Source organism: Mauremys mutica, chromosome 6 (assembly GCF_020497125.1).
Source record: "Mauremys mutica isolate MM-2020 ecotype Southern chromosome 6, ASM2049712v1, whole genome shotgun sequence".
Classification (NCBI taxonomy): domain Eukaryota; kingdom Metazoa; phylum Chordata; order Testudines; family Geoemydidae; genus Mauremys; species Mauremys mutica.
The window spans coordinates 87,132,677-87,156,986 of record NC_059077.1 but is presented as its reverse complement, the minus strand read 5'-3'; the positions used below and the strand labels follow the sequence as shown (position 1 = coordinate 87,156,986).

Sequence of the window (24,310 nt, the reverse complement as noted above, 5' to 3'; positions counted from 1 at the left end):
AATTACTATAATATACAAACAAATAATATATCTAGGTTTAAGGGCGCAAGAATATATTTTGAGAACCAAAGGGATGCAGGCTGCAGTAAAGGTTAAGAACCACTGGTCTAGATAATACTTAGTCCTGCCATGAGTGCAAGGGATTAGACTAGATGACCTCTCAGGGTCCCTTCCAGTCCTATGATTAAAATTTTTTGCTTGCACTGTTGTAGCCACATTGACTCAGGGTATTAGAGAGACAAGGTTGGAGAGGTAATATATTTTATGGGACCAACTTCTGTTGGTGAAAGAGACAATCTTTTAATCTACACAGAGCTCTTCTTTGAGTGTCCAGAAGAACACAGTGTAGCTCAAAAGCTTGTCTCTTTCACCAACAGAAGTTTGACAATAAAATATATTACCTTACCCACCCTGTCTCATTAAAATTTTTGGAAGATCAATGAAAATCCTCCAAGCTGCTTTGAAAAATCTCAGCCATAGCTATCTCTCTCACACATTTACCTTTGAAGTTACTTACTTACTCTGCAAGACACCCCAAGTAAAGTAATTTGATATAGTAAGCTGTACCTGTTCATCTCTTTGTCTCCACTCTTGCCAATTTTCTTCCTGAGAGTCTTTCTGCACTGGGCTGTGCAATGTTTGTTCATGTTGAGACAGACAACCTCCATGCGAGGATTTCTGAGGAATCTTTTTAAAAGCAAGATTTCGGAGCTGCAAAGCAAGAGCCAGGAACATAAATCAATGGTGTTGCTATTTATTAGAATATTAGTGATTATACAGAAACAATATGCCAATTGGGCTATCATCTTAGACATTTAGGCCATGTCTACGCTACCCCTTATGTTGCCAAAACTTATGTCACTCAGGGGTGAAAACACACACCCCGAGCAATGCAAGTTTTGCCAGCATAAGTGGTACTGTGCACAGCACTACGTTGGCAGGAGAGCTTTTCACGCCAACATAGCTACTGCTGCTTTTAGGGGGTGATTTATGTCAACAGGGGAGCTCTCTCCCTTTGGTATAGGGCACCTACATGAGAGACCTTACTACAGCACAGTGCCGCTGTAAAGTCTCTAGCATAGACACAGCCTTAGGATCTGCTTATAACTTACATTCATTTCACCAATTACTTAAATCAATACAGTCAAAGTAGTTTTAATAGCTGATAATGCTGATATTTGCAATAGTTTAATGTTTGCAGTGTCAGACTCAGGATATTAGAAAGACAAGGTGGGTGAGGTAATACCTTTTATTGGACCAACTTCTGCTGGTGAAAAAGACAAGCTTTCGAGTACACAGCTCTTAAGTCAGGGGTGGGCAAACTTTTTGGCGGTTTCTGAAATTGTATGGAACGCTGGTTAGGGGAGGCGGTGCCTCCCCGAACTGCCAGGAGTGGACCGGCTCCCGCCTCTATCAACTCCCCCCCCTCCCCGGCTTCTCACCCCCTGACACCCCTCCCCCCCGGACTCCTGCTCCATCCAACCCACCCTGTTCCCTGTCCTGACACCCCCCCCCCGGACCGCTGCCCCATCCACCCCTCCCTGTCTCCTGATCGCCCCCAGACCACCCCCACCCCCGACTGCCCTCCACCACCCCATCCAACCCCCCTCTCCTTCCTGACTGCCCTCCCGGGACCCCTGCCACCATTCAACCCCCGTTTCCAGCCCTCTGATCGCCCCGACCCCTGTCCCCTGATCACCCCTGGACCCCCCACCCGACCCCTCCTCTCCTTCCTGCCACTCCGGGACCCTTGCCCCCATTCAACCCCCCTGTTCCCCGCCCCGCCCCCTATCCACACCCCCCCACCCCCTGACCACCACCCCAAACTCCCCTGCCCTCTATCCAACACCCCCTGCTCCCTGCCCCTTACCGCACTGCCTGGAGCACCGGTGGCTGGCGGCGCTACAGCTGCACCACCCAGAGCACCAGGTCAGGCTGGCTCTGCAGCTGTGCTGCAGGGTAAGAGCTCACAGCCCCGCCACCCTGGCGCCCTGAGATGGGGCTGCGGGGGAGGAGCCGGGGGCTAGCCTCCTGGGACAGGAGCTCAGGGGCTGGGCAGGAGGGATCCACAGGCTGAATGTGGCCCCTGGACTGTAGTTTGCCCACCTCTGTCTTAAGTCAAGCACGTGCTAAGTACTACATCAATCTGTGAGCAGTTACTTTTATAATTGTTTTCTGGTATGTGAATATCATAATGACAGATGACTTAGAAGTATCTTAGACAACTACAAAATAATATGTTGAAAAGTAACATTAAAGACTCTCCAACTCAAAAGCAAGGAATTTCACAGTTCACGCTTAAAGTGCATAGATGACCTCCCAGCCGTAATTTCATACTAAGGTTTATTACTCTCTCCGGTTTTAATTTTATAAAAGGTGCTCAGACATAGGAAATACAATAACAAAAAGCTCAATTGTCTATTTTCACGAACAGAAGTCAATTCCAGATGTTTCAAAGATGGACTTAAGACCCCCACAATGCAACTAATTCTGAAATACTGTTTCATCGGGAGATAGGGAAATACAATTTTTCTGGACCCCAGATGTCATACATCAGACTCTGAAGCTTACAGTTTTATCATAGGTAGTGTAACATTAGATGTTATTTTCACTCAAATTAATAATTCTTAAATATAAAGATGGTGTTGATAATGTTGGAGCAGCAAGGCTAGGCACTTACCAAAAAAAATCAGAAAATGTTCAAGTTAAAATTGCACAAAAACCACAGTTTAAAAAAAACACATTTGTCCAAAATTGTTTTACCTACTATTCTTACAAGTAGGTATTAAGATTAGACTAATCCTTTTGGAATTTATTTTTTTAAATAATATTTCTAATTCTTCCTACTTTTTCAATTTGACAATGTGTCAAAGAGGTAACTGTTCCAGACAGGAGACACTAACAAGGAGACTGAGTAGGTGGACCAGATGTTGCTGCACCAGAAAGGAGTAGTTTGAGGCTGCCAAGCATTGCACTTCTATACCCTCCCTTGGATCTTTGATTCTATTGAGCCTAAGATTAAGAGGCCCTATATCAGGGATAACAAGGCTTCAGAAAAAAGTGTGTGAATCTAACAGACTCAGGGCTTGGATCCAAGGAGACTCCAGGGATATTTCTCTTTGCAAGGCCTGTATAGGCTTGGTAGATAGTACCAGAGAAGCCAGTCTGAAGACTCCTTAGATACAGCCAATGGTTCTAGCCATCTTATGAATATTCAGAAGGACTTTCAGATCCCCTTGAATCACAGGATGCTATCAGTGTCAAGGGACAACCAGAACTCAACTCCTGCACAAAGTCCCTGACCCAAAGGAAAGACTGTTGCTTCCCACTGGATCCCTGTACATCTATGCTTTTTTCCTGGTAAATGGAGGTGCTGAGAAGATGTGAGATCCCTTGGAGAACTCTGCTGCTCTCCTTGAGGAAACTGTACCCTAATAGCTAGGTCTGAAAAATTAAAGCTCTTGAATCTGGACAAGCCAAATTTTTCTTTGCCAAGAGGATTTTTTTTTGGAAGAGATAGTGAATATCATTCTAAGAGTTGAACAACCTGAATCTGCAACTCCTCCCACAGGAGATTCTCTGAAATGCAAAGGTTTCCATAAAGCCTACAGTCGTTTTCCCTACAAGCTGGTGTGAAGACAAGTAAACAAATTGAACATCCCATCCTCAAGTGACCTTTTCCTGGGCATTATAGACACAGGATGCCTTGGTCCATGTCCAACATTACATCAGCACAAGAGCATTTCATGAACACTGGCTTCTTCCCCCCAAGATCTGCATGGCTGGCTTCACTATAGGAAGCTTTTTTTACATTTGTAAGATTTTGGAAGTGAATATTTTCAACAACTTAACCATCAAAAAGTTTAACTAAGAAAACTGTCCCAATGCTGGGAAAGGGGATGGGTTCCAAGTTCACTGAAGCTAGTAGAAAGAGAAACTGAGGGATGGTCAGGATATGGGGCTTTTTATTGGATCAATTCTAGGACATAAGATCCAAAGCGTTCTTTTAAAGAGTTCCATTACTTATCTCATATGTAAGTCCTACAATCTGAATCTGCACTGGCAATGTATACATTACTAGCAAGTATCCTCTTTCCTTTTTACATGAGCTGATACTATTATACTAACTACTTTAAAGGGCATTTAAAAAAAATACTATCAACATACATATCCTGTGATGGAACAAGGACATACAAGCATGTTATTATGAATGGGCCTTGCCTCATATCAGAAGTGAGATGCCAAGATATTTCTAGGTTATTGTTTCTTACCTTTAAAAGAATTTAAGTGTAGCTGTGCTTCCCTAATTTCATCTTTAAAATATGGGAAGGTCCTGCTAAATAATTTGGAACTTTCTATGAATAAAAGTGTTTACGTAAGTGTTTTTTTCCAATAAGTATTCACCACTTCCTCACTGCAGCCCTTCTGCAACTCATATGGATATCTATCTCACAAGGCAGGAATTTTGCAGAAATTCTCCTGTATAGTCTAGGTCTCTTTCTAGAGGTAGCAGAACCCTACAGAAGACTAATGGAAATAGGAGATCCAATTTTAAGGGAAACTATTAGTATGACCAGTGAGGGGAGGTTGGTGAGGAAGCTAACAGCAGTGCTTAATTTGTAATGAAAGAAGTGCCATGACTGAAGCAATTTTTTCCCTTTCATACTTTAGGCAGCAAATCCAGAGGTGCTCGGGCTACGAACTGCCAAGTCTAGAGGTGTCGGGGCTCAGACCTGGCAAGCCCTGGATAACCGCCACATTGTGGTGAATGATAAATAGTCACCAAACAGCAACCTGAAAAGAGCAGTGGATGGAGTTGCCAGGAGCAAGAAAGGAACCACAGGCTTCTTACCATAATGGGTCGGCAATCAAAGCTTTTGGCACTAAAAATACTAATAAGAAAGGAGCAGCACAATCATTCCTTGACCCCCTCTATACTGTCAGAAGCTACCTTCCATCCTGTTGCTCTCCAGCCTTTAAAATAAGAAACCTCTGGTCCTTCCTCCAGTTGCTTCCTGCTTAGCATTACATCCTTTACTGGCTTCAGCTGTAGTCAACAGCATCTGCTCCTTCACATTCCAGTTTGGAAACAACTATTCCAGGTCAAAGCAAATCTGCAACATCCCTTGTTACTAGCCCCACAACTTATGATTCTACCAACTTGTTCCAAGGCCTCTCCATTCCTTTCTGTATGTAAAGGAAAAAATCCTACTGGAACTACAAGAAACCAGCTCCCACTTCCTAAGATGAATGTTTCCCTGTCTCCTGCTGAATAAGGTCTGCGATCAGGAAATGGGGATATAAGAAACCAAATTATTTTCATTTAAATATATAAATCTAATTGTTTGATTAGTCAAGAACCGCCCACATTTAAAGAAGCGTAGTTGTGACTGAATTGTAACAAAGTTTTAAGGAAAAATTTTAATTTTTAAATAATACCTTTTAATTACTATAAACTGAAATTATTTTGTTTTACAAAAGTAACATGTCAAAAGCAACAAAAATAGCCACATTACTCAGCTAACAGATGAACAATTTACCCAAGGCATATGGGTATCTGGCATAACTGCACACCTTGTATGTTACTGAAAATATAACAGCCTCTCTACCTCATTAGCCTCGCTCTGCTGCTGTTCCTTCTTTTTTCTCCTCTTTTCTTTCTTCTTCTCATTTGTAGTTGATTTTCCCCCTGAAGCTTGAGACTTCCCAGCACCTCGACCACTTCTTCCCTTTCCAGTCTCTGAATCAGAGCCACTACCACTATCCACTTGTAACAGAGCAAAGCGAGATGCAGTAGTGGGAACTGAACTGATTACAGCTGAGGCCATTGTATGGTTTGAGATTATTTTGAGGATGACTTCTTATTCAAAGAAAAAGCTTCCTGGGAATGTAGCAACAAAAGAAAGAATAAAGGAATCACACTATTCTGCTATACAAAAACTTTTTGCAATAGCACATGCCTTCACATCAACAATTCTGACAGGTCAATTATACAGGCTTTATGTAATTTTGGGGCAAAAGACTTCAGGATAAAAATAGTGACTCATTATACTTTTGAATTAACTATTTTGATAGTTTAATAATTATAATGTAATGTTTAATATTAATATATGAACAAAAACAATGAAAGTGAAGGTTGCTTACCAGTAACTGGAGTTCTTTGAGACAAGCCTCTATGCACATTTACACTTTTAGAAGATGTAGCAACAATGCAGCAAACAGAATCTTCTCGAAGCAGTGCCCATTGTGGCACCTGCCTGCTTCTCTCACTGCTCCTAATGTTCTGGGAGCCAGAGGATAAAAGTGGTTGAGGTACCCCTATAGCCTCAGCTTCTTTGACCTGAACTTAAGAGTCCAGCAAAGAGACATGATTCCAGGAAAGGAAAGTGGGTGGCCAGATAGTATGAATTTGTAGAGGCAAGCTCATCTCAAAGAACTCCAGTTATTGGTAAATAACCTCTCTCTCTTCTTCAAGGAGCTGCTGTACATTGCCACTTCTTAGAAGTTTAGCAAGCAGTATTCTCCCCGACAGAAAGCTTAGCTGAGGATTCTAGGTGAATAAAGATTGTAATACCGTTCTCCCAAACTTTGCACCAGATCTTGAGGATAAATGTAGGGAGTAAAGTTTTGTAAATGTGTGTAATGAGCTTTAAGTTGCAGTCCTACAGATTTCAATTATGTGAATGCATCTAAGACATACCATCAAAATCACATTTATCTTAATGTAGAGGCTCCTTGAAGAAGAAATAGAGGTTATTTACCAATAACTGGAAGGGAGGGGCGCAATGAGGTAATCTGGTGGCGGGAGGAGCTGGTGAAGGCCCAGGGTCAGGAGGGGGCTCTGTCTGACAAATGAAGCAAATGGGCTCTGTGCAGGAGGTCTCAGTCAGCGAGACCCAGGCTCCTCCAACTGCCACAGCTGCAGCAGCCACCAACCAGCAGTTACTCTCCTCTTTTGGAGAGACTGGCAGGAACTCTGCAAGTGGGAAGCACAAGGCTGCATCCCAGGAGTACTAGCCTCCCTGTCGAAAGGGGCCCAATCTTGACCCCAGCCCTTAGCACTGTGTGATGCTTCCCAAGGGTACCCAGGATTGTGAGGCCCTTCGCTACCACCTGCCCTTAGCACGAGGGAGTTTCGTCTGTGCCTGCTGTGGATCAGCTCCCTGACTCCACCAACCTCTGGCAAACACAAGCACTGCCTTCAACATCTCCACAGGCCTCACTGTCTCCGTCTAGGTTGGCGATAGGCATACTCCACCACCCCAGTTCTCCAAGTGTCCCTCTGGAGTGCTCAGCCCTGTTCCACTGGACACTCAGATCCTCTGCTCCCAAAGAACCCAGCTCACAAGAAAAGCAGAGTGCTGATCCTGAGTTAACACACAACCCTTAGATTATTTATAGTGAAAACAAGAATGAGTTTATTATCAAAGTAGAGAGATTCAAATGATTATAAGTAAGATTATTGGAAACAAATGGTTACATAAAAAACAGAAACATATACACATTTAATTCAGAGGACATTCCTGTATCTTCTACAGGATAGCTTACCCCAAGTCTTTTTCCCCCGTGTTTTCAACTAGGACAGCTGAGATCCCTCTTTTACAAGATCAAGCCTGAAAGCAGCTTGTCTTCACAAGTATGCCAGTCTCTCTCTCTCTCTGCACCCCGAGATGTACAACAGACCAGACCTTTGATCTTCACCTGAAAACAGGATTCTCTCTCTCTCTCTCTCTCCCTCCCCACCCCCTTACCTCTTCCTGTTAATCTCCCTTCTGAAAAATCTACAAACTCTTCATTAGCATTTGACTCACTATGCTAATACACCTCTGTTGTAAGACACAATACACAATGGTCCACCAGGGAGACAAGAGTCTCACACTTCCCATCTGGAGAAGTTTGTCTCACAACACAGTAACTTTTAGTGACTTGCCTTTAACTACAAGACCTAGAGAACATAATTTTCAGCATGAATACATAACTCCTCATATACTTTCTGTACATACATCTCCCAATGATTATGACGACCAGCGTGATACATGCTTTTAGTGAAGACCTGACATGACTCCTTTTTGGTGTACCCCTTTGTGAGCTGGCATCAAGAGGTCCTTGAGTCACACACAGCCCCAGAGCAGAGCTCCTGTCCCCCATGCTAGACACAGCCAGGCTGAAGGCCTGGGGTTAGGAGGAGGCTGTATCCAGCAGGTGTAACAGTCCTCCCAGGGTGCAGCCTTCTCCCTTCTTAACCTTTGCCTCTTCAGCACAGCCCCATTTGCTTTCCCTTTGCAGTAGAGGGATCAGGATGGGAAAGGAACCGGGTCCCAGCAGTTGAAACCGACTGCTGCAGGGAGCAGGCTTGCTTCCTCAACTGCCCCATAGGTATTACCTCTCCCCATGGCTGTTGGTACTGGGCTCCACTCTCCTCTGCATATCAGTGCTTGAGTTGGGGTGGGGGTGGGGGGTAAATGGGCCCTTAAGGATGCAGATGGTCCTGAAGGCAGGAAGGGGTGAGGTGCCAACATATATCTTGGGTGGCTCCTGTGCTGACATGCTCTGCATTGCCAAGCCAAGCCCAGCTGCAGCAAGACTGTCTTCTCCCTTCTGCCCTGCCTCCTTCTTCCTTACCTGTTAACCTCCACCTTCTGCCCACCTATTCGCCTACCTCTAACTCTCCCTGCCTGCCCCCACTACTTAACCCTCTTCCCCTGCCTCCCCTACCCTACCCTTAACTCCATCTCCCGTTACCCGACTTTCTCCCCCACTCAATAAGTCCCCTTCTGCCTGCCACTATCCCTTACATCCCCTAACTGCCTTTTGCCCCATCTCCACCTACTGCCTCTGCCTTTAACCTGCCTTTCCCCGATTTCTGCACCCAACCAACATGCCCTAGCTCCCCTGCTCGTCTCCATCTACACTAAACAGTGCCATCCCCATCTCTGCCCCCTCTCACCAGCTGACGCCCCCTGAAACCACAGACCTCATCTCCCCCAGGACTGGGCTTTTACTCCCTAACTCCCTTGGTTCCCTGTGGTGACAGCTCCCATTCTCTGACCTCTTTCCCCCTTTTAGGTCCCCCAGAACTTCACTCCACCCCCTGGTCCCCACCACCCAGCTCACCCAGTCCCCAACCTCCATTGTGCCTCTGATATCTTTTCCCATCTCTATTCCCAGCTGGTCAATGGAAGAGTTGTGGCCAATATGGCCTGAGCTGATCTCTGCATAGCAACTGGCCAGGACACTGATCTGTGCCTTTTGCTTCCTGCCAGGATGAAGAGGTTTGTTCAGCACTGGGCAGCATGAGAGCCTGGGATCTGCCAATGAAGCACCAACCCCAGACAGCGGGATCTGCTGTAGTCAGGGAAAACCCTTCCCCACTACATGGAGGGCCAGTGCTGGGATCCTTGATCACTCCAGCAGACTCCTGCTCTCTCTACAGACCATTCCCAAATGCATTCTAACTCCCCCCGCCAAGGGACGGTGGCACTTGCTGATGTTCTCCTTGTAGCTCTTGGCCTTGCTGCTGGCCCAGGAGGAAGTAGTAAGGAGGCAAAAACATCCCCACCCTCATATGCCTTTGAATAAGTCAGAAGTGGAGTAGCCCCTTAAAGTATTAAGGGGGGCTGGTCTCCCCAAAATTACCCTTATTTGAGCACTGCCACCTGCAGTACTTCATTTATTTATAGATAATTAAAAACCAGGACATTGTTTGAATAAAACCCAATACATTCTGGGAAATGAAACTAAATAAAACATTTTAAAAATTAAAGGCCTTACTGGTTAGGAGGCAGATTTGTTTTCTTGTTGTTGTTTCTTCAAAATATTGTTGATAAAAATAAGAATTCCCCTTCAGAAAAATCCTGTTGCAGCCATTACATATGGGTTTTGTCCCACAGATCTCAAGATTACCTGTGCATAATATCAATGTGCTCCTGCCACATCAGCACTCCCTAGTTCCAGCGCTACATAAATCATGTGAATGTGACATCTCACTCAAATGGCCTCTCAGTGTGGAGAGACCAGTTGCTTTGATGTTTGATAAGAGTGAATGAATGGAGCATTTTTTGAAGTGTATGATGCTTATCCTTCGAAAGGAACAAAAGAAAAAACAGGATATATGATCTTTCCTACTTGAACTTGGGATTCACATTTACTGGTTCTGATGAAAATCCTCAACCACAGCGTGTTATTTGTGCTTAAGTTCTTGCTCAGGACAGTATGAAACCAAGCAAACTAAAATGTCACTTCAGACATGCCCTCAAAGAAAAACCATGAGATTTTTTTTTTCCTAATGAAAGCTCTATCAACCGAAAGGACAGATGAAGATAACACAAGAATGCAGTGCTACCCTCCCAAAGCACTTGTAGCATCCTATGCTGTCTCATACCAAATAGCAAGAAGTGGTGAATCTCATACAATTGGTGAAAGTCTTCTGTTACCATCAGCAATTGAAACGGCATCAATAGCAGGTGGAAGAAAAATTGCTGACCAGTGAAACTTTACCCCACTATCTGACAACACGGACAGCTGCAGAACTGTGGATATGGCAGGAGACATTGAGGAGCAACCAATTGAAGCAGTAAGGCAAAATCCTTTTTTCATACTACAAATTGATGAGAGTACTGACTATGCCAATGCAGTACAAATGAGGGTTTCTGTTCAATATACAAGCTCATCTGAGATCAAAGGGGACTTTATTTTGCTATTCTGTCCCAATAAGAACTACTGCTGAGAAACTGTTCAAAATTTTAGACCGATACATGACAGATAAACATCAAATGGAATTGTAGTGTTGAGATGTGTACAGATGGGGCAAAAGCCATGACTGGACGCAGTAGTGAGCTTACTGCTCAGGTGAACGCTGTTGGACCATACTGTATATGGTGCCATTGCACAGGGAAGCACCAGCCACAAAAGTGATACCAAACAAATCTGCCAACTCCTTGAAGTTATGTTTTTGATCAACTCTGAATCACCACTTCACCATTACTTCCTTGAGCAGCGCTTCAAGGTTTTACTGGATTACTGGACAACACATTTGACAAACTCAATGAACTTAACCCTTCTTTGCAAGATAAGAACTGCAATGAACATTTGAATTATGCACAAAAAAGTACATAGCTTTGCCAAAAAATTTTACTCTTTGGAGTAGCTATGTGCTGCAAGACAATGTAGTTATGTGCCTGTCACGGTCTTCAGCCATTATGGACTGTGAAATGTTGGTCTTAGAAGTTAAAGATATAATTCTGGAACATTTGTATCAGTTTTGCACACAATTCAGAAATACGTTCCCAAAAGCGATGCAAATGAATTGCAGGATATCATAGAAATGTAGGGGTGGAACCGACCTCAAGGGTCCAAAATCTTCCTTGCTCTAGATTAAGCCCATTACTTCTTGTTCTACCGATCTTCAGTGGACCTGGTGAACAACTGATCGTAGTCCTCTTTATAACAGCCCTTTTATGTTAAGGCTTATCAGGTCCCCCCTCAGTTTTCTGTTCTCAAGACTAAATATGCCAATTTTTTAACATCTCCTCACAGGTCAGATTTTCTAAAATTTGTATAATTTTTGTTGCTCTCCTTCTGGTAGCTACGCCCTTTATGGAGGTGGTGTTTGGTTTTTTTGTTTTTTTTTTTTAGAGTGCTGGGAGCACTGGGTTTTTTTAGAACGTTGGGCCGTGACCACACAAAGCACTTTAGCGTTGCCAGTGTAGACTAGCCGTAGGTCTCTGGGAGGCTTTTTCACTTGTATAAAGTTACTCAGGGATCCCCTCCCCTCCCCTCCTCACTCCCCCGCCTGCCACCCCTTGCAGCAGGTCATGGGACCCTCAAGGAGGGGAAGAGGCGGTGGGGGAGGGACACCATGGCCCAGGTGTAGGGTTGCTGCACTAGGGGCTGTCTGACCATGTTGTTGACTCAGTTTGTGATCCACTATAACCCCCTAGATCAGTGGTTTGTACTGGTGACCCCTTTCACATAGCAAGCCTCTGAGTGCAACACCCCCTTATAAATTAAAAACACTTTTTAATATATTTAACATCATTATAAATGCTGGAGGCAAAGCAGGGTTTGGGGTGGAGGCTGACAGTTTAGGACCGCCCCGCCTCTGTAATAACCTTGCGAACCCCTGAGGGGTCCCTACCCCCAGTTTGAGAACCCCTGCCCTAGATCCTTTTCAGCACTACCACCTAACCAATTATTCCCAATTTTGTAGTTGTGCATTTGATTTTTCCTTCCTAAGTGTAGCACTTTGCACATACCTTTATTGAAATTTATCTCACTGATTTCAGAACAATTCTCCAATTAGTCGGGGTCATTTTGAATTCTAATCCTGGTTCAAAGCCTGCTTCAAAAGCCATTTTCAGAGCACTTAATAGCAAAGGGCAAGATTTCTATCAACATAAAGGAGAAACTGTCTGACATTGCTGTTAACTCTATTTTGAGAGATGATTTTAAAGTCATGCCTCTTGATCAGTTCCAGCTCTTAATTCAAAAACAATTCCATGAATTGTCTTAAACAGCCATCAAAATACTTGTTCACTTTGGAAATCTGAGTGAAATGAGTTTTTCTTTGCCTATTTGCATCAAAGGTAAATATAAAAGCTGCTTGAACATAGAGACTGATCTGCAGTTGAAACGCTCAGAAATCAGATCAGGACTGCACAAACTGTGTGCTAGCTAGCAAACAGGCTAATCCTACTCATTGAGCCAAAGATGGGTCATCAAGTATTCTTTTATGTTCATGGTTATTCAGCAGCAGAGTAGTTGTATTGTGCTATATATGTTGCTTTCTATCTTAAACAATACGTTATTAGCCAAGATAAAATCCTCCTGCACTATGGAAAAATACTGTTTCTTAGAAAGAAGGGGCTCCACAATGTACTTGAATCTCATAAGCGGGGGGCTCAGCAAAAAAAGTTTGGGAACCTCTCTCCTAATGGAATAGACCTCAAGTCTCGGTAGCATATTTTTGCTAAATTTTAACATTCCTCTCTATCGAGCCTCGTCTGTTTGGACAGGCTTTGGGAAGTGATGTCATTATGGTTCTCTTCATAAGCAATTAAAAGCCTAAATGTTTTGATATACTACTGATCTAGTTTGGCAAAAACGTAACATTTAAGATGTATTACTTGACTTTTCTTCATTTGGGAGTGAGGTCTTGGAAAGAATAATAGTAGATTGTCTGATTAAGGAAGTCATCCATCAGCACCCTGGGAAAGGATTTAGGGTAAGGACAAAAAGATCACTTCTTCCTTATGGAAGATTGTAAAGGAAAGATCAGCTACAAGAGCCTGAATCTCATTGACCCTTCTCCAGAAAATGGAGATAAGAAATGTGAACTTCTCGGAGAGATTGAAAAGAGAGCAGACTCCCAGAGGTTCAAAAAAAGGGGGCTTTATGAGTCCTGCGAGAATTAAATATAGTTTGGAAGAACATGTGTGGTGTTTTACTCAGTGGAAAGATGTTCATGTCTTTCATAAAACCTTTTTCTAAAGTAGGACTAAAACACATGAGTTACTTCTACATAGTAAGCAGGAAGGGACTTAAGATAATACCATTCGATTTCCTATAACGGTATTAAGTGCTTTTTGACTGAAGACACTGGAACTGTGGTTGGAGAGGGTGGGGGGGTTGTTTTTGTTTTTTTTTGTCCACAACAAAAATCCCTTCACTACTAAAAGTACAGTAACCCCTCGCTTAACATTGTAGTTATGTTCCTGAAAAATGCAACTTTAAACTAAACGATGTTATACGAATTCAATTTCCCCATAAGAATGAATGTAAATACAGGCGGTTAGGTTCCAGGAGAAAAAAATTTCACCAAAGTTATATATATATATATATATATATATATATATATATATATATATATATACACATACACACATATATACACACACACACACACACGGTTAGTTTTAGTTTTTCCCCTTTTCATAGAATATCAGGGTTGGAAGGGACCTCAGGAGGTCATCTAATCCAACCCCCTGCTCAAAGCAGGGCCCATCCCCAAGCAGATTTTTGCCCCAGATCCCTAAATCGCTCCCTCAAGGATTGAACTCACAACCCTGAGTTCAACACACACACACACACAAAATTTAATACTGGTACACAGCGATGATGATTGGGAAGCTTGGTTGAGGTAGTGAAGCCAAAGGGTGGGATATTTCCCAGAGAATGCCTTACTGCTAAATGATGAACTAGCAATTGGCTGAGCCCTCAAGGGTTAACTCGTTATTAATGTAGCCTTGCACTCTACAAGGCAACATGAATGGAGGGAGGGGAGACAGCATGGCAGACAGAGACACACACGGTGTGTGTGAGAGAGAGATGTGCATTACTCCTTTAAGTACGCTGATCCCACTCTAAGTACACAGCTTTTTTAAGTAAATCAGCAAGCTGAAACAGCAGCTGCTGCCAGGAAGCTCCCTCCATCCTGAGCCCTGTCATGTGTCCCCCCTGCTCTGTGGAAGATGGGGTAAGAGGGGTGCAGGAGCACGGGGACACCCTGACACTAGCCCCCTTCTCCCCTCCCACCCCCCCGCACAGCAAGCAGGAGGCTTGGGGAGCAGCTCCAAGGCAGAGGGCAGGAGCAGCACATGGCAGTGGGGGGCAGTGGCAGCTGACCTGCCCGGCAATTGCTAGCCTGCTGGGCAGCTGCTGCACAGGGAACTTAGAGGAATGGGGAGCTGATAGGGGGCTTGCCGGTCCACCCTAGTTCCAAGCTCCCACCAGCTAGCTGCACGGGCTGCTCTTCCTGCAAGCAGTGGACAAAGCAGGCGGCTGCCAAACAACTTATAAGGGAGCATTGCACAACTTTAAACAAGCATGTTCTCTAACTGATCAGCAACGTAACAAAAAAAATAACATTAACCAGGAAGACTTTAAGTGACGAATTACTGTACAAGAGAAGAACAGGAGATTTCTTAGGCGACATCCATACTAGAAACTTCAATGCACTCCCGCAGCAGCGCTTTGAAGCGTGAGTGTGGTCACGCGAGAGCACTGGGAGAGAGCTCTCCCACCGCTCCTGGTAATCCACCTCCATGAGAGGAGCTCCGAGCTCACTCCCCCCGGCCCCGCCCCAACTCTGCCCCCTCCCTGCCCCTATTGGACCCTCCCCAAATCCGCACTCCACCCCGCCTCCTCCCTGAGCACGCCGTGTTCCTCCTCCTCCTCCCCTCTCCCTCCCAGCGCTTGCTGCGCGAAACAGCTGTTTCGTGGCACAATCGCTAGGAGGGAGAAGGAGGATGCGGCAGCGCGCTCAGGAGAGGAGGCAGAGGTGGAACGGAGGTGAGAAGGGATGGGGGTGTGGGTTGGGTTGGGGAGCTGCCAGTGGGTGCAGAGCACCCACCAATTTTTTCCCAGGGGTGCTCCAGCCCCGAAGCACCCAAGGAGTTGGCACCTATGGCTGGCAGCACAGCTCCCAGCGCTCAGAGCCTGTCCACCCTAGCGCTTTAAAGTGCTCAAACTTGCTGTGCTCAGGGGGGTGACTATCTATTCTTGCTCTGAAGAACTTTTTGCATCTGGTGGAAAAGAACTCTCTCTCTCTGAATGCCCTCATTTTGAAAAATCCAGCCTGCCACTGTTTTAGAAATCACTTGTCTTGGTCCTGGAGGATTTGACTGATCTGATCTGCTAAAACAGTGATCCCCAAATGTTTTCCTTGCATCCCCTCCTTATCCCTGTCTGTGCTCCCGCACGGAGCCAGGAGCAGGGCCACGGCTCTGGCAGGTGGGGACGCACACAGGGGTAAGAAGGCCAAGGCTGGGGTCACACCTGGGGGCAGGAGCGGACCCTCGTCCGGGGTTGAGGCCTACAGCCATGCGCAGAGCCACGCACGTAGGACCGGCAGCTTGGCCCTGGGCCAGGAGCAGAGCTGGGCAGCGCTCCCTCCCTGCCCCCTGTGAGAGCTGGTCCAGACCCCAGCCGCACCTTCCCAAACATTACTCCATGCCCCTCAGGGGCTGTGCCCTACAGATTGAAGGCCTCTGTGCTAAAATATTGGCAATGTCTGAGATGGTCACTGAAAGAGGCTGGAAGTGCAGAGAATATTCCCATCTGAATAATGTTCCTATGATTCCATCACTTGAGGCAAGTGAGCACCTTTTTAGGTATTGTTAACAAGAATGTCTTCCATATTTAGAACATAATGATGAGCTACCTAGTGTTACAGAGGTTTCATCCTCAGTCAAGCATAAGGAGTACCCTAAATGGCTGACATCTCAAGGCCCAGCTGACAAAGGTAAGAGATCATTTGCTGATCACAGTTCTCAGACAGTAGAATCATTGATTATCAGGGTTGGAAGGAATCTCAGGAGGTCATCTAGTCCAACCCCCTGCTCAAAGCAGGACCAATCCCCAGACAGATTTTTCCCCCAGATCCCTAAATGGCCCCCTCAAATACTGAACTCACAACCCTGGGTTTAGCAGGCCAATGCTCAAACCACTGAGCTATCCCTCCCCCTTCATGGTTCTGCATATATTTAGGTACCTATGTTCTGTTAGGAATACTTTCCCTTGTGCCAAATCCAACATAGATATGCAATTTTTTTCCACACTATGCTGCCTTCCAACCCCTCTTCAGGGATCCTTCTCATGAGACAGTATGAAGGGCATAAATGCATTCTCTTCTGGGGCTGGGAACAACAGAAGAATAATATGGGGAGGGGGAGGAAAGGTTTCTATTAGAAATGCTTTTTGATTCCTCAAAAGAGTCAGAGGCTATTTTGGATCTCAAAGTTAAATTCCTTAATCAGAAAGCTCAAGTTTCAGATTGTTGCCCTGGACTTGAGTGTTCTCAAAATGTCAGATATTGGTATGGCAGCCGACTTAAGGTGGCAGAACATACATGTCTACCCTATACCTGGATGACTTGTTAGTTTAGGCCTCATCTCAACAACCATTAAGAGTCCATGAAGAGGATCTGCCATCTGTTTCACCCTGCTATCTGCAATACCCTGACTCAGATTGCCTTTACACAATGTTCAAAACTGTTCAGTATCTGAGTGAAGTGCTTATTTACATCAAAAGTACTTGTATAGAAGCTGCTGTCTTTTTTTTGGGATCAAAAAATATTTCTAATAGAAACCTTTCTCTCCCTCATCATCTTTGTCTATTGTTCCTAGCTCCAGAAGGGAATGTATTTATGTCCTTTACACTGTCGCATTAGAAGGATCCCTGAATAGAGATTAGGAGGCAGCATAGTGTGAAAAAGGACTGCATATCTATGTTGGATACTTCAAATTGCCATGGATATGATCTAGTGTTAGTAGAATATTTTTATATTTCTAAAGCCAATAGGAGCACCATATTTATAATCTGTTTCAGGGAGACAATATTAGCAGATCCAAAATATAGCCCATTTCCCTTCTTATTCATTTGCAAAGTCAGTAGATTTCTTTATATATGAATACACTTTCCATTAAAATTAGCAGCATTTGAAAACTCCTGAACAACAGTACTGTAACAAGCCATCTTGCGACAGAAATGTTATAGCAACAGATTTAAATTTCAAACATCCAAGGAGCTATGAACAGAAAGCATTTAAAACTTTATGAAAAATATCATGGCAGTCTCCTTTTAAATTGTTGTATAATGTATATTAAGAAGGCTGACAGCAAGTTTGTTGATCCTTCCTAAAATGTTTGGAAGTTTTATTTCATTTTTACAGCAACTACAATGTAGCAATGCAAGAATAGAAACTGTCATTTAAAAACTGCTTATTTTTGATCCAACCAAACTGAATCTACCCATTTTGGTCAAGATTTTCTAAAAACAACAAGTGGTTTTGGATGCTCTATCCAAGATACCTTAAATGGGCCTGATTTTCATATAGTGCACAGCAAGCAACTTCTTAATGTCAAGCTCCGTTAAGGTGTCACATCTGGGCAGCCAAAAATTAAGACACTCAAAAATACTAACACTTTTGAAAAGTAGGTTTGTTTATTTTAAAGGTTGCAGGGTTAAATAATGCAAACTCACATTTCCAAGCTCTGAAAATATTTTTTAGTATAATGGCATACTATTTCTGCCATATAACGGAGCAGTTTTTACAACTGAAAATACACATGAGCAGTTATGATCATGTGTGATAAGATCAAATGCATATGTGCAAAAGGGCAGTTACAACGTTAACTTTCACATTTCCTGTCTTAGGTACTTTGTGCAACTGTAACAGTCCATGAACTTAGTTTTTTTTTACATTTAGTTTCCAGTGTGTGTATATATGTAGGGAATTTTTATTTTGTTTCAAAAGAAAAGTCCCCAATTCTCTAACACATACCAGTCAAAGACTAATAGGCATTGACCGTCATCATTAGTAAACTCTGCACTAAGAAGCACCAAATAGCCAAAGTTCAATGCATCTCATTACTGGAGACCTTATGCACATTGCCTTATCTCTGCATTCATATAACTATGAGTTCAGCTCAAGAAAAACACCTCCTGCCACTTGACCAGTGTTCTTCTCCCTTTAAATCCTACCTTTTCTGTAGTTTTACCAGAGACCTTAAATCTGCATTAAGTAGTTTAAACAACTCAATCTTTAGAGCAGCTTAAACAGATTAAACCTATAAAGTCTTAGACCCCAATTCTGCAATGAGCTCCACCCCTGCACCCACACAGAGTTGTACGGAAGCCAAAGGAGTCTGGCTCAGAGATCCACCTCTGCAGAGCTTGTTGCAGGATTGGAGTCTCAGTCTTAAAAAGTTTAAACCGATCTAAGGTCGTACATTTAAACTGGAAAAAAAAATACCAGGAGATACTAAGTAAGTGGTCAAAAAGGTGGCAGGACAGCCAAGTGACGTAGGTGGGTAAGAGATGATATAATACAAGTTGGATTTGGTTAAGCTTTTCTTAGTTCAGGATTCTAATCACTAAGTAGTCGTAAATATCCTAAATATTCATAACTTTACAACCACCAGACAAGTTTTCCCTAACCCATGATTTGTTTAAGGATACATCATTGAGACTTAAAATCAATCCAAGATTAAGAAAATCAGTTTGCTAAATTTTAAAGTTATGAATGTTTAGGTAAAGAAATTTTGAAGTCACACTCAACCTAACGTGCATCCATGCACCACTCCTTTACCAAAAACATACCCATACAAACAACTCTTATATCTTTAGTAAATCCAGAACATTTTGCCAGCCAAGCAGAGGCATTAGTGCTCATTGTCTGCTATGACCAAGCAAAATCTCAAGTTTCAAACATTAACAATTTTTCTTGTATTCTTCTGTAAAAAGGTACAGTTAGATTTTTTTTTTTAAGAGGAGTCGGAAGTATTTTTCCATCTGCAGTGACCTAGAGCACATCTAAAGGGATTTGGCTCAAGCTTTGGGAAAAGGCCTCAAACAGGTGAAGTTTCCATTACCCCAGTGAACGTTCCAAACGTGTGAACACATGGGCCTTATTTTACATATACTGGGCCCCAGCGGTAACAGGCAGAGCTTGGCCAAGCAGGGATCAGGAAGCAGCGGAGGAGCTGTGCGTATCAAAAAGGCCAAAGGCTAGAAAAAGTCACTGTTTTCGAGAGAGGAAACTAGAGGCAGCAGGAGGGCCAGCGAAGGCCGAACCTCAGGGCGCGTCCCGACGGGATCCCCACGCGGATGCGGGATGGTCAGTTACCAAGACACCCGCGCTAGCAGCAGCAGGATTTGGCTGCGGAGCGAACAAAGCCCCGCGTGTCTCGAGCAAGGGCGGGCGGGCTGGCCCCGGCGGGGAACAGACTCGACGGGACCCAGCAGCAGGGCTCTCCCGGCCGCAGTTGCGCTCAGCGCTTGGAGCACCTAGAGACCGCAGCCCCCACCCGAGAGGCAGCAGCCGAGCGGCGCCCGAGCCTGGCGAGAGAGCAGCGGCGAGTGCCGCGGGCGCAAACGGCTTTTTCGCCAGTACCCCCCTCCCCCCCCAGCAGGCCCCGCTCCGGCAGGGGCAGCGTCCGCCCGAGCCCGCCCCTTCTCCTCGGGGGAGGCCGCAGCTTGCGAGCGGGCGGCGCGATACTCATCGGCTGCGCGGGGGAGTCGGGGCCAGGGGGAGGGGCGGGGACGCGATAGGGCAGCTTGAGGAGCCTCGGCGGCCCGCGGAGGCAGGCGGCTGGACATACTGTGCGGCCGCAGCACTCACTCCTTCTCCAGGGCGGGGAGGCTCCGGCTCTGTCCCCAGCAGCGGAGGGACGGTCAGTGTCACCGCTGGCTGCTAACAGGCGGTTATGACGGGTCTCGAGGGACGGGGCCGGGCAGTTGCGGAGAAGCTCGCGCCGCGGTGGCGAAGGGAGGGGGCACGCTGGTCGCTCGCGGGTTTGTTTATTTACCTCGTTCGCTGGTTGGCTGGGTCGGCGGTGCCAGCGCGTGCGCAATAAAAAGGACATGTGACGCACAGTTCCGAGCGGAGGGCACCTACCCAGAGCGGGTACGGACGCCGGGCTGGCTCAAAATGCCTAGTAAGCCGGCTGCGGGGACGAACCCCCAACTTTCTATATAGAGCAGGCTTTTACCAGTCTCTATACTTATGTGACCTAAAGCTTCTCAAAAGGAGTTGTATGTTGCTTGCTTAAAATGCCATTTGTTTATACAGCTCTTGCTCTAGATAAAAGTTTTTGTAGTGCCTCTTACTCTCAAAGTGAAATTATCTCAGAACTCAAAATTTATTTACGTTTTCAATAAGGTGTTTTTTATACCACAATTCACATTTTTTAAATTATATTTTAACATTTTCTTGAATAATACTGGTGGTGTCCCCACATTTCCTTCTGATCATGGGCAGCATTGGAGAGGCCTATGCCTCCCACAACAATTTCCTATATAATTGAAAATGTAAAGATTTGTTTACTGCACAAAATTACACCTTTACAGTTTTCAAGCAGTTAACTGAACTGTTGGATCTTGTAATTGTGAAATACATCCAACATGGCTAGCATAAACACATCATTTCCTTTAATCATTGCAATATCTGTGCAGAGAGGTACCTGTCCCATAGCTCCTAGCACAGCTTCCCAAAGCTAAGGTTTGTGTTAACAATTCACTTGGATAGGTGATGTACTACTTTTTTTTAATGCAAACCGCTATTACCATATTTTGCTGTATTTAGAAAAGTTAAATGGCATTGGTATTGCATCAAAATATGTTTTGAAACAATATCTTGCATAAGCAGCAAAGAATCCTGTGGCACCTTATAGACTAACAGACGTTTTGCAGCATGAGCTTTCGTGGGTGAATACCCACTTCTTCAGATGCAAGTGGTGGAAATTTCCTGGGGCAGGTATATATAAGCAAGCAAGAAGCAAGCTAGAGATAACGAGGTTAGATCAATCAGGGTGGATGAGGCCCTGTTCTAGCAGTTGAGGTGTGAAAACCAAGGGAGGAGAAACTGGTTCTGTAATTGGCAAGCCATTCACAGTCTTTGTTTAGTCCTGAGCTGATGGTGTCAAATTTGCAGATGAACTGGAGCTCAGCAGTTTCTCTTTGAAGTCTGGTCCTAAAGTTTTTTTGCTGTAGGATGGCCACCTTAAGATCTGCTATTGTGTGGCCAGGGAGGTTGAAGTGTTCTCCTACAGGTTTTTGTATATTGCCATTCCTAATGTCTGATTTGTGTCCATTTATCCTTTTCCTTAGAGACTGTCCAGTTTGGCCGATGTACATAGCAGAGGGGCATTGCTGGCATATGATGGCATATATTACATTGGTGGAAGTGCAGGTGAATGAACCGGTGATGTTGTGGCTGATCTGGTTTGGTCCTGTGATGGTGTTGCTGGTGTAGATATGTGGGCAGAGTTGGCATCGAGGTTTGTTGCATGGATTGGTTCCTGAGCTAGAGTTATTATGGTGCGGTGTGCAGTTGCTGGTGAGAATATGCTTCAGGTTGGCAGGTTGTCTGTGGGCGAGAACTGGTCTGCCACCCAAGGCCTGTGAAAGTGTGGGATCATTGTCCAGGATGGGTTGTAGATCCCTGATGATGCGTTGTAGGGGTTTTAGCTGGGGACTGTATGTGATGGCCAGTGGAGTCCTGTTGGTTTCTTTCTTGGGTTTGTCTTCCAGTAGGAGGCTTCTGGGTACACGTCTGGCTCTGTTGATCTGTTTCCTTATTTCCTCGTGTGGGTACTGTAGTCTTGAGAATGCTTGGTGGAGATTTTCTAGGTGTTGGTCTCTGTCTGCGGGGTTAGAGCAGATACGGTTGTACCTCAGTGCTTGGCTGTAGACAATGGATCTTGTGGTGTGTCCGGGATGGAAGCTGGAGGCATGAAGGTAGGCATAGCGGTCGGTAGGTTTTCGGTATAGGGTGGTGTTGATGTGACCATCACTTATTTGCACCGTGGTGTCTAGGAAGTGGACCTCCCGTGTAGATTGGTCCAGGCTGAGGTTGATGGAGGGGTGGAAGCTGTTGAAATCGTGGTGGAATTTTTCCAGAGTCTCCTTCCCATGGGTCCAGATGATGAAGATGTCATCGATGTAGCGTAGGTAGAGAAGGGGCGTGAGTGGACGGGAGCTGAGGAAGCGTTGTTCCAGGTCGGCCATAAAAATATTGGCATATTGTGGGGCCATACGGGTGCCCATAGCGGTGCCACTGATCTGGAGATATATATTGTCAGCAAATATCTTGCATGAATCAATTACCTTATAAAACACAAAACTCACAAGCGTAAGATTACAGAAGCTTCACCAGCTCAAAACAAAGGAGTGCAGGAAACTACACATTGCATAGAGTGGGAACTAAGGGAGTATAAAAGTGCTATGGGACTTTGCTGAGAGGACCAATTCTAACAGTGCAGCTACAGTACTAGTATTTTAGTCTATATTAGGCCTGGATTAGTGTAGGGTGCCCAATGCAGTGGTGAGCCTTGCTAGGAGTAAGTGCAGTTGTAATGGTTTGGCAACAATTGGGCTTTGTTGCAGGCACTTGTTTGTAGTCTAGAGGTGTGCTACAGATGCCAGCAATATTTAGTTTTTATAATATAGACAAAGGTTAATATTATTCATGTAGAGCTAGCTGTGTTCCTTAGCTGTTCTCAGCTGTGAGATTTTTAGGGTTCCATCTTGAATGAGAGATCCTATGCTAATCTTTAACATGGCAATGAAGGAATTATAAATCTTGAAATGTCTGGAAAGCCTGAACAGTATTCACATTTCAAGATTTAATAACTTGTCTTTTAAGTTAAAACAAGAGAAAAAAATACCAAAAAGCACCACAAAGAAGTGCCTAACCATTTCTTTATTAAATTCAGAAGGTTAGTGCTTAGAGGCTGAAAATAAGAATATCATCAAACTTAGCCCTGGTGAATAACGTAGCTGAAGTTGACGTACTTAGGTCTACTGCAGTGTCTTCCCTGTGGTAAGTTGACTGCTGCCACTCCCCCGCCGACTCTGCCTGCGCCTCTTGCCACGGTGGAGTACAGGAGTCGACGGGAGAGCACTCAGGGATCAATTTATCGCATCTAGTCTAGATGCGATACATCGATCCTCGCTGGATTGATCGCTGCCCGCCGATCCGGCGGGTAGTGGAGACATACCCTTACTCTGAAATCAGTACAGAATAATCCTCCTCATCAAATAAGAACTGATTTAAGCCATTGTTCAGAATTTGTGTACCAAATGTCATCCCAATATGACTAAAAATGATTCATGTAGGATGAAACTCACTGTAATGCAGAGATGTATATGAAGTCTTATGTGCATCTTAAATCTCACCTTAAGTTCCTAAAACCAAATCCTTGTCCTATTATAGACAGCAGCGAAACTCCCCCTCCCCCTGGGACAGGGATTTAACCCTTAATATATTAAATGGGTGCTCAGAGCCTTGTGCAGAACATATGCATGAGACGAATTTCACTATGGTCTATACCAGGTGGGGGCAAACTACAGCCCGCGGGCCGGATCTAGCTTGCGAGCTGTTTTAAGCTGGCCCATGAGTCGCACCACATGGTAATAAAAAAGGTAATAATTGGAGATATACCAATCTCCTAGAACTGGAAGGGACCTCAAAAGGTCATTGAGTCCAGCCCCCTGCCTTCACTAGCAGGACCAATTTTTGCCCCAGATCCCTAAGTGGCCTCCTCAAGGATTGAACTCACAACCCTGGGTTTAACAGGCCAATGCTCAAACCACTGAGCTATCCCTGCCCCCATGACTCAACCCTGCTCCTGCCGGGGTGCTGGGTCGGAGGCCGCACCACATGGCTCGGCCCCACTCCAGCGCTCCGGGCAGGGCATAGGGTTGGGGCCAGAGGTGAAAGTAAGCTGGTATGCCCCGGTACGGCATACCGAAAAGAGCCAGTGTGTGCTGTACAGGGGAGTCCCGGTTTCCTGAGGCAGCAATTTAAAGG

At 44.8% G+C, this 24,310-nt stretch overlaps 1 protein-coding gene across 7 annotated transcripts in view; it reads right to left on the bottom strand.

Moving 5' to 3' along the window:
* Positions 1-20,328, bottom strand: part of GKAP1 (G kinase anchoring protein 1) — a 47,842-nt gene extending 27,514 nt beyond the window's left edge. Inside the window, exons 1-4 of one of the 7 annotated variants that reach the window (XM_045020705.1) lie at positions 20,120-20,297; positions 7,178-7,367; positions 5,610-5,881; positions 568-711 (exon numbers count right to left, since the gene is read on the bottom strand). In XM_045020705.1, coding sequence (XP_044876640.1) covers positions 568-711; positions 5,610-5,828 — 363 coding nt within the window. In that variant the 5' untranslated portion in view covers positions 5,829-5,881; positions 7,178-7,367; positions 20,120-20,297. The other 6 variants (XM_045020709.1, XM_045020710.1, XM_045020707.1 and 3 more) reach the window with 6 other exon arrangements.
* Between the last annotated feature and the right edge of the window lie 3,982 nt (positions 20,329-24,310).